This window comes from Maylandia zebra, linkage group LG15 (assembly GCF_041146795.1).
Source record: "Maylandia zebra isolate NMK-2024a linkage group LG15, Mzebra_GT3a, whole genome shotgun sequence".
NCBI classification, from domain to species: domain Eukaryota; kingdom Metazoa; phylum Chordata; class Actinopteri; order Cichliformes; family Cichlidae; genus Maylandia; species Maylandia zebra.
Genome location: NC_135181.1, coordinates 29,704,434 through 29,715,718, shown reverse-complemented (window position 1 = coordinate 29,715,718; position 11,285 = coordinate 29,704,434). Strand labels below are relative to the sequence as shown.

The window sequence follows — 11,285 nt, the reverse complement described above, 5'->3', positions numbered from 1 at the left end:
TTGATAGATTGTTCAGAAGACTGACAAAGGGCTGTTTAAGGTTCAATTTCCTTAAATGTGAGTACCAAGTAAAGATTATAATGGAGTCAAGACACATAAACAATAAATGGTGGCCACAGTTTCCCATATAAAAACGTGAATCATCAACATTGACACTGCAGTTTGCAAGAAACACGATCTAGTATACTGGTAACATTCCACTGTTTATTACTGGCCTACTGTGTTCAACATTCCCCCCCCCCCCCCCCCCCCCCCCTTTTTTTTTATTTTTTTATTTGCTTGTTTTAAGAAAATTTGTCATTAAAAATCTTTCTATAGTATATTTGTTTTCTTAGAAAATATAGAAAAGAGTAATTTACAGCTATATTACACAAATATCCTCTGGCTTTTGTTTTGAAACAAGTATGACACATTTTGTTCTTTTGCAGCACATGGTGTTACAGAGTATGCATCCAAACAACAAACGTAAGTCACTACAGTGTAGCAAAATAATAGAAAAAAGAAAAAAATACATAGTCTTCATAGAGAGAAATTAAATACATGCATACATACAATACAGTGCCATGCAAACACAGTCCAGTCTGGGAAGTAAATTGTTTAGGATTTGCATTTCTTTCCCATTTCATTTGCATTTCTGTCAACGTTTCATGCCTTCTTGCTATACATACACACCATGGCTTTTACATAAGACTGCAGCTGCTGCAGCAAGTAGCTTGTATAAAACTCATCATTTCTTAGTAGGGCCTGGTTGATGAAAGTGAAACTACACCAATTTTCAAATAGCAGAAACTTTAAATAATCCATTCATGGTAAATTAATACAGGCTGAAGTCTCCTTTCCACAATTGTCTATCATTCGTTCACTGATTTACACATTAAGTCATTTTAATAGTGTTTTTGAGAACGAGCCATTCATCACACAGATGTATGCACTCATTTTGCGAACATATGCACATATTTCACACTGACATTTGGTCCAAATGAACATTCTTACCTCCCCACCCCCAAGCTGCCCGATTATTTTCCCTGTGTGAGTCACTTTCTTGATGGCAGCACAAAGGGATGAAACAGCAGTGTCCCCTCAATGACAGCCCTGTAAGAAGCAGCTCGTCCCCTAAGAAGGTATTGGCCTTTAATCAGCCACATCTGCTCACATATGGGGTCTCTCTATCACATGCCACCAGCTAAGACCTGCCTGCTAGAGGTCAGAGTGTGATTGGTATCTTTGAGGGCAGCTGACCTTGGGTGTGTTTGTTTTGGGGCTGCAACAGAGATCCTTATCGGGCCTTGGCACACGTAGATAATTCTGTTTACCTTCTGGGGGAGACGGGAGCCATTTTTGCACTTCAAAAAGTGAATTTTGAAAAGGGTATTTGCAGAGGACAACTCAAGTTTTTGATGGAATTTTATTTTGAAGGATTAGATCCAAATGCACTGATACTATATTGACAAGACCAGCTTTAACCCTGCAGGTGGCAGTAATGGTCTTCACCCTCACTTTTACAGTGTTGTTGTCACTTCCCATGCTAACTGTTGCCCACTATTTTCTGTAACCTTGATGGAATAACTCATTAACGATTTCTTTAACTTGACCTCTGAATAACTCTTGCTTTCCTGATTTCTGTTTTCCTACTTGTGCAACAAAAGCTAGATTCCTTTGTCTTCTTTTCACACTGATACTATACTTTACAGCCTGTGCTATAATTCACATCACAACCTGAGCAACATCAACCAGCAATCCTTTAAATAAGCTCAAATAACTTGTGACTTCATGTAAATGTTCAATCTTGCCAATACTTTTGTTCTGTACACTGTTTGGCACCACTGCTGTACTGACTCATATTCAGACCTTCCAATTTCAGTAACAGTAAGCTTTTGGGGACAGTCACACACTTTTTTTTTGGGAACATTTTCTGGTAGGAAGTTCGACGTTTCAAGCCACGGAAACACTCTTTACTTTTGGTTTTGCTGCTTGGGTTCAAAAGCAGTTTAGGATTTAGTTAAGTCATACTCTAAGAATCAGGCTTACTGCCTTCTCAAAGACTCCTGCATGACTGTCACTTATCACTTCCTCTTCATATGCTGCAGCCCACTGCAGTTCCTTCTGCTGTTGCCTAAGACCTGATACAACCTCTGAATTAAAGCAGAAATATTTGCTTCCCGCTTATATAAACCTTGACAGTTCTAATCACACACTGCAATGTGCAAGATAATTCTTCATAATGGACACAGTGTATGCCATCTGCCCAGTTCAGCTGTTCGGTTATTTATAATGATACAGAAAAGCATGCAGTGTGCTTTCAGCCCACTGTTTCTCTCTTTCCACGCAATTTGGCTTTGTTTCTTTTCACCTTTATCAAGGTGTGAGGAGTAATGTGTGTGCACAGTCATTGTTTGCACAGTTTTAATTTGTACACTCTTTATCGCTCTTGCTGCTTTTGCCAACTTGTTTGAATGTCCTTGGCTTAATAGACTGCTATGATCCTCACTCATTTTGAGAAGAGGGCTGCAGGAGACAAACACATAATTACTAATATTTAAATGGAATAACATACTGTGTGTTCAAGATTTACTTACAGATTGAGCAAGCATGTGTTCTGCTAGCTAACTTGTTTCTATATACCAAAGAGTTGGAAAAGAGCCTTAGAACCATGACCGTGTTGCAGTTTGTGCAAATGAGATACACTGTCCAGACTGAAGGACTACACAACTGACCAGTAGGGCTGTACTCGATTCTGGCCAGCTTAGCTGCTATTGGCTAGGAGTGATGACCTCTCACTCCTCAGGGGTAATGTCATATTCCCCTGCACCTCAAGAGGTACCTCAGCATCCAGCACTACTATTGACTGCTATCCTTACAAACTGTTCAGACGTTTGTCACGTGATCCGGATTCTCCCTGACTTCAATGCACTCTATCTCCTCCCTTTCCCTTTCCCTTTCTCTTTCCCGCTCCCTCTCCCGCTCTTTCCGCTTGGCCCGTTTCTTTTTCTTGTGCCTCTTTTTGGACGGCGGGAAGAAGGTCAGGAAGACAGGCAAAATGACAAAGCAGTGCAGCACAGTGCAGCCCGCAGTGAGGAGGGAGCACTTGAACAGTGTGTAGGTCAGATTGGAAGGCACAAACACCAGGGGCATGATCCCAATCACAAAGCAAGATGTGTTCTGCAGGATGGCAGCCCCGTGCTCCTCCAGTGCCAACTTGATGCACTGCGTCCTAGTGTGCTCGGTGGCCAGCACAAAAGTGTACAGGTGTGGTGCACAGTGATCCATGGCGAAGTTGAGGGTATAAATAAGGCACAGGATTGAGATGCTGTCCATGCCGACATTCCAGAGAGTCATCAAACCCAAGACACCCAGCTCCACGGATGTAACTGTGAGGATGAGCCAAAAGTTTCCCAATGGGTTGATGACCAGGAAGAAAGTGAGGATGAGGATGGTGAGTACGCTGAAGCCTGAGGTCAGAATGGGGGAGATGACAGAGGAGCTATACCGGTCCATGAACACAAACGTTGGATTGAAGGCAATGAATTTGATGCTGTTGATCAGCATCAAGGGCCGAAGCTTTTCCAAAAGCTCCACCACCTCCTCACGTTTCTTCTCAGTGGTTCGTGCTACCAAGTACATCCTTGAAGCAATGATGTCATACTCGTCAGTCTCGCTGTTCTTGGAAAATATGATATCCTCTGTGAAGTGCTGGTACTCTGGGCTACGCAAGAAGGAACCTTTAAGGATGGTGATGAAGTCGTTCTTAGTTGATGCACTCACATTCACTACCCGCAAGTAGTGGAAAAAGTTGTCCATCCAGGAGATCTTGTTGAAACCGTGACTCAAAGTCTTCAAGTGCTCCTGCACTGTGGAGTTCCAGTACTCAATGGGTTCATAAATATAAAATCCAATCACTGGACTGTAGTTACTAAAGTACTTCTGCTGAGTTAGAGCGTACGAAACACTTGGAGAGTTACTCGCCAACAGGTTCACAATATTTGATCCATCACTGATTTGTAAACATCCCATGAATGAGAAAGAAGCATAAATAAGATAGAGAATGACCACAAATGGTTTGACATAGGTGTTGGTAATCCATTCTGTGTAGTGCTCTCGCAGAAAGTGTTGGATGAAGTGATTCTGGTATGGTACACTGTCATGGTGTGTGGACAGGTCATGGCCATCACTCATCATGGTTTTAAACCATGTGGGCTGGCGGTCCAGGTACTCCACTGAGGGGATTTTACAGCAGAAAACACTGTGGTAGCGGTTCTGCTCAAGCTGTCCAGCAAACACCAGGCAGGAGCCATAGAAAGAGAAAACATAGAAGTAGTTGACCAGGATGGCCACACACATGCTCTGGCAGAAGATTTTCACTGACTCGATGTTAGTAAAAGGGCTAGCTCCCATGCCAAACGTTATGATGTAGAGTGAACTGGTCATAGTGTAGCACACCATCACGTCGGCAAACGCGTCTGCAACTCGCTCCTTGAAGGGGAGGTTTTCCCTGGTTCTCCTCCAGCCCGCCAAGAGCTCAAACACCCCTTTGGTTCCATGACCTAGAAGCAAGAAAGAGAAATGTGTAAATTCTAATATGTACATGCTACCAAAGCAGGCTACGACTACTCTACTTGCATTATATAAAGATTTTAAAAGTACCTTTTTTTTTTTTTTTTTTACCTCTAAGCAATGTGGTTAATGGTGTAATTTGTGTGATTAGACCGAATTGAAAAACAACAAACCCACAACAAAAATTTAATTTGAAGAACTAAAAATATTGCAGAAATAATACATACACCGAAATGATTACATCAGTTTATTTATTTATCTGTGTTTCTGTGAAACCTTGACAGCAAGTAAGATTTGTGACAGATTAAGAGCTTTTGAAAGTATGCATTAATATTTTTCATTCAAGTTCTGTTTGATGTGAACCAAAGAACAATCCAATCAAGGTGACCTTGAAAATTCTCACAATGTACTGGTACTTCTAGCATGGGACTTGTTGAATGTTCACGTATGTGTTTTTTCCCCAACAACCACCAATGCAAAATCCAACTTCATAGATAAAAAGATAAACAACAAAAGACAGTTATCGCAATCATTGTTAATTTTTGCACACACAAAAGCTATATATGGATGCATCTGCTTTGGATGTAATGACTTGACAGAATATTCACAAAGCTTTTATTTAAACATTTTCAGACACTAAACCAGGGGTCTAGGATGGAAGGACTTTAAATCTTTAAAATCTTTAAATATGCAATGAGGTACTTGGAACTTGGTTATATACACATGCATTGGACAGACGTCTGCAGTTGTCATCATTTTTCTGTATTTCTTCCTTAAAAATGTCAGTGTTTGAAAAAGCCAAATAAGAGCAATTGACAATAATCCCTAAACTCAGTATTAAAATAATGTACAGGCGCCAGCCTTCGAATAGATGAAGCTATGGTATCAATTTGAAAACTCTGTGTTGCCCCCTTTTTCGAAAACCTCAAACTCGATATTTTTAGTAGTACTATTGTATCAATTTCAAAATTCTACGTCACCTCATTCTGAAATGACGTAGGATTACATACACAAACTTGGGTGTCCACGCCGGCCTCGTGAAAGAGAGAGAGAGAGACCATGATTATTAGTACACTCTTATTTTGGCAAACCAGAATAAAAGTTCAAATTCAAATCTGAATATGGTAATCGCTCTTCCATCTCTCTTCATTTATGAGATAGAGTTTTACACCATCCTCTTTACCACACATCACTAAACAGCATCCACATATGTCTGCAGCAGGCCCATTCATGTGAGTCAAATCTGTGGGATTTTCACCAGTCAAAAATACAGCCATGAATGCACAACCTTCAAAGGCATGAGAAAAGCCACAGTGCAAAACCTCCCACGCTGGAACACCCGCCCACCCACGCATGCTGTTCATTTATTTGTAAGATGCTGGAGCTGGAATGCTACAAGCAAATGTGTTATGAATTTCTGAACATGAGAATCAACTTAGTGTTTTTCCAGCATGAAAATATCTCAGCATACTGCATTTAGCCTATTCGTACATTTCTGTGCCAACATTGGCATTAAAATGTCTCTCTCACATGTAGCAGGTGGATATAGAAGTAAGAAAAATTGCCACCCTTGACAGCATTATACATTTTCCCGTGTTTGACACACTGGAAAAATAAAAGTTAATTAACTATAAAGGATTAGTCCTATGTAATGAGTTGGCTAGATGGCTCTTCCTGCTTTTAGTATTATTAAGCCGTACAGCAAGTCAATTAGTTAGTGTCAGCTGGTTTAGAGGTGGAGAGAGAGAGCAAATTTACTCCCTTGGTTTTTACAGCATTAAACTGAGGGAGTCCACATACGTTACCCCTCACCAGTTACCAAATAGGATGTTAAATACTGTGTCATTTTCTAGACGTGATTGGAAAAGCTCTGGGATTCATTACGGTGACTGATTGCTGGCAGGTGGAAGTGGATAAAAATAATGAGCCCATCTGGTAAAGCGTCCCTGGTTAGTAGCAGTACTAACATTGAAAGAGAACATTTCTAACCAAGATATTTTCATGACTGCACAAATTTGCATTTTTGCTTTGAACAATCTTTGCTGGTGGATCATTTTATTTTATCAGAAAAAAAAGCAGAGAACAAAACTGTCATATGAGTAAGAGAGAGAGAGAATATGTAGAACGCACTGTAAGTACCTAACAGTAAATTTATTCTTATTTAAAATCAGGGATCCATATCTTCAGCTTTATTTGACAGATAAAGTGAAGAGAGGATAGGAAAGCAGGGGCAGACATGCAGCAAAGGGCCGCAGGTCGGACTATGAACCCAGGCCGGCCACTCTCGGCCATATGGCATGTGGTCGCATGCTCAACGCACTGAGCTGAACTGGTGCCCCAGACCTTCCTTTTAACACACTGTATATCTAGAATCATCTGTTCAATCTAATGTCAATTCCAATGTACATTACACACATATGATTAAACCTTTATTTCCAAATCAGCACAACAAGACAAAATCCATCTACAGTTTACGAGTAAACAACAATAGCATCAACACCAAAAATCTTGGTTTCAGTCCCATATTTTATCTCATGCTAAACCAACATGGTCAAACACCAGCAGCTGTCTGCTTAAAATAACTAAAAAGCATGTGGTGTTCTGATGTAGTGCACACTGGTAAGACTCTTCAAACAGTTCAGATTTAAGAAGCATTAAGAAAGATGATCAAGGCTGCTTTCTAGTAAGAGTATAATTCATTTTATCACTGACAAACACTTGGGAGGCTTCACACCTGTCTCTGTGAAAATGCCTTTGTCTTTGAAAGCTTGTGCTGCTCCAATGTGAGAAGAATCCCAATTAGAAGGTAGAAATGATGTAGCAGAGTGCATGGAAAGATCAAAAACAGTGACATGCTCGCTGAGGTAATGGGTGTTCACAGCCATGTCAAACCAAGTCAGACACTTCATGTGGCGTGAACAGGGATGTACTGGTTTCACCTGAAAACTGTCCAGTCCATTGAAATCGTACGTCTCCAAGCGTATCAATTCTTCTCATAAATGTTCTGATAACAGTTGCACAGCACAAAACTATGATGTCAAACTCATGACATTTGACTTTGAACATCTGGGTGAATGCAAGCCTTTTTATCTACTCTTTTTCTACACTGACTTTATCTCAGAGGTGATAAAACAGTTGCATTGATGAATACCTCCGAAGACCTGCTTTTTTAACACAACGAAAATTGATCAGGATTTATTGAGGAACTTGTAAAACTCCTAGCAGCTACTGGCTTAGCAGAGACTTGTATTGGGTTGAGGCCTTTGAAAAAAAGTATTTTTCTGACTCACGTTTTCTTCAGCCGTTTACACAGACACCATAATTTCACGTGACAAATTTGCAGCAATTATTTTCTCGATTTTCCTGATTTTGCAAGCAAATAAACAGGTGTGACCAATCAGACACCCTTCATTTGGCAACAAGTGCACTCATAGCTCAATACTTTACTGAATATACAATGATAGGGAAACAATAAAATAATCCTGTTTGTACCTCAGACACATCACTAAACGCTGCTCAGGGTCAATCCTTTCTCTGCCTCTTCAGATGTGGTCCCAACTCTGCCAACAAGAGCTCAAACTGCCCAACTGACAAAAAAAATGAGCTAGAGATATTTCAATATCTCTAAAGGCAGCTACAGCTCCCTTTTCCCCCCGTAGTTTATGTTTTGGGAATATATTTTCGCAAAATACTTCTGATGTGTATATACTTTAAACGACAAGTTTTCATTTGAAAAATTCAAAATTTCATGTCATTTTTTCTGCCGTGTGCTCAGTGTGTAAAGGCATTTAGAGTTAAAGTTGTTTTTTGTTAAAGCCACATGCTAGCAAGACTCATTTACAAAGTAAAAGATGTTACATTTCAAATCTGTTTTTTTGCATGCATGTGTCCTGTTGCTTCTTTTGGTTTGTTTCTGAAAGTAAAACTACAATAAGGGGGGGGAAACTGTATTTTAATGGTTTTTTAATGGTTCTTTAATTGTGAGTCCTCTGTAACTACGACTCGTCACCATGTCAAACCATATTATGCCTCCATTCACTCAATAAATTCTATCTATTCCAAAATTTTCCCATTTGCTTTCTCAAAAACATCAGTTTAGAGTTTGGACCTAAGTGGTCATCACCACTGATGACTTAGACTTAGACCTCAGAGAGTTAAAAACAAAACAAAGCAAAAAAGTCTTGAGGATCAGTGGGGAAAAAATAATTAATCTAACTGATTTGTATGAAGCAATATTCACACTATCACTACATTCCCTTTTGCTTCTCTCTCTTTTTGTTTAGGGTTTGGAGGTATAGCTATAGGATTGGGTTAGTCATTACTCATTCCAATTTCATGAACAACGAGCCCATGTCTTCGGACTGTGAGAGAAAATCCAAGATGCCATTCAGAAAACTTCCCCAGCCAGCCACTGTTTTCAAACTCCAAACTTTCTTTTTTGTGGTTAGAGATTTTCTATGAGCAGGCAGCGGGGGGAATTTATTCAATGAGTGTAGAAGCAGGAGGGAGAATAGCACATGGCTGGAAGCATGACTGTCGCTCAATGCTAATCATCTTTGAAGGAAACTGACAATTCTCTCACTGTCTCGATGGTGAATTATGCAAAATTGAATGTCCAAATTTTAATGTGTGCATCCCTGCTAATACAAATGGATGACAAAGGCTGATTGGTGAGAGGTAACACATCAGCAGAGGAACTCTGACGGCCCGGTACCAAACGACTCACGGACCGGTATTGGTCCATGTCCCGGGGGTGGGGGACCGCTGCTCTACACAATAACACTGTGACTCCCATCTTTTTAGAGCTATGACTGCAAGTCTGCAGAAAAGACCACACTCTCATTTGCTGTTTGCTCTCGCCATCTTCACCCACACACAAACACACCTACACACAGAAGAACTACAGAACAAGCACGCCAAATAGAAATGGCAAAAAAAAAGTGACTCTGGCTTTTTTCATCTCCCTCTTTTCTCAGAGTCTGCAGGTGGTTTAACATACATTTGGTAACTACAGTGAGGAACTTCAGTACTTGGTTCTTATGCAGTATCTGAACAGCTAAGTATACTGACTGAAAGTGGAGAATAACAGCTTCTTAGAACCAATTTCAACCAGCAAAGGCAATTAACTTTCGGAGTTCTAAATGATTATAGGTGGTAACCCTAACCCCAACTGTTCCCTATACAACCCTATATTATGAAATAGAGCATAATGGACGTCTTTGGAAAAAAATTAGAATTTTTTTTTTAGTCAGTTAGCACAGCAGTCCCCAACCTTTTTTGCGCCACAGACCGGTTTATGCCCGACAATATTTTCACGGACCGGCCTTTAAGGTGTCGTGGATAAATACAACAGAATAAAACTAGTACCGGTACCGAAAAAAAGAAGATTTATTCATAACACATGTGAAAAGACCCAGGAAAACCGAGTTAACGATAAAAACGATAACAAAATAACGCTGAAAACCGATAAAAACCCTGAAAACCATACATTTCACACCTGAGCCTCAACTCTCGCGGCCCAAACAATTCACAGACCGGTACCGGTCCGAGGCCCGGGGGTTGGGGACCGCTGAGTTAGCATGATTATTTTCCTGTTCCTAATTGGAATGACTTGGAAAAATAGTGTATCAAAATCTAAATTTAAATATTTGGATTGCCTGGGGTTAGATTAAAGGAAGGGATGGTCACTGATGACAACTTAGACCTTTGGGATAGTGGGGTTACCAATGAGGTTAATCCTAGATCCCTTGTTAGTTTATATCTACCTAGATGCAATTTTTTTTAATGGGGAAACAGACAGCAACAAGAAGTACTCATAAAGGCACCCCACTCAGGCAGTTTTAAAGGAATAGTATTGTGTTTTGTATATATTCATTTTGTTTTCTTAGATTTCAAATATGACATGATGTGTGGACGCAAACTATAATCTAATATTTAGAATCCTCCATATACCAATATAATTACCTAAATGGCAGCAGAATTTTAATCATAGTTTTTAAAATAGCACATTTTATGAAAATGTGACCTTATGTGACCTTAAAGAAAAGGTCAGCAGTTTAAAGTAATGTCCATCCATCTATCTATTCTCTTCCGCTTAACCTTATCAGGGTCGTGGGAGGGCCAGAGCCTATCCAAGCTACCACAGGGTGAAAGGCATGGTACATCCTGGACAGATCACCAGTCCATCGCAGGGCTAACACGGACAACCATTCCACATTTATCATTCCCTATTAGTCTATATGATGTCAATACAAACACTGGTAGTAAGTTTGAAAATTCCTCTATATAGTACTGTCACTTTGACCTTCAGATCAACCTGTTGACCTTGAAGAGTGAAAGTCAAGAGTGAAATCATATTTTAATTCTTCACGCAATACTTTCTATATGATCACAGTACACACCAAACTTGTAAGAATCACAGTTTCTAAGTTATAAGGCTTTATGTTGATTCTATAAAAAATAATTAAGTTGACCTTGAAGATCTTGGTGGATATAAACCAAAATTTAATGAATGATTAAAATACTACAGTCCACACTCCTATAAAGTGTTATCATAATTCATTGTGTTCATAGACAGAAAACATGACATGCATACACGAACGCAAATCCTACAAAAAACATAATTCCCTTGGCCGGCATAACTAAAGGTGGGTGTGTATTTGTCCTCAGTCATTGCACAGATGTACTGGTGTGCAGTACCTGCAATATTTTCTAATGTCTAGTCTATTTAAAAG

General features: G+C 39.8%; 1 protein-coding gene across 1 annotated transcript in view; it reads right to left on the bottom strand.

Annotated features, from left to right (window-relative positions):
- Positions 1–253: 253 nt before the first annotated feature.
- ptchd4 (patched domain containing 4) overlaps positions 254–11,285 on the bottom strand; it is a 67,668-nt gene continuing 56,636 nt past the window's right edge. Inside the window, exon 3 of the mRNA XM_004573664.5 lies at positions 254–4,541. Coding sequence (XP_004573721.2) covers positions 2,866–4,541 — 1,676 coding nt within the window. The 3' untranslated portion in view covers positions 254–2,865. The remainder of the gene's footprint in view (positions 4,542–11,285) is intronic.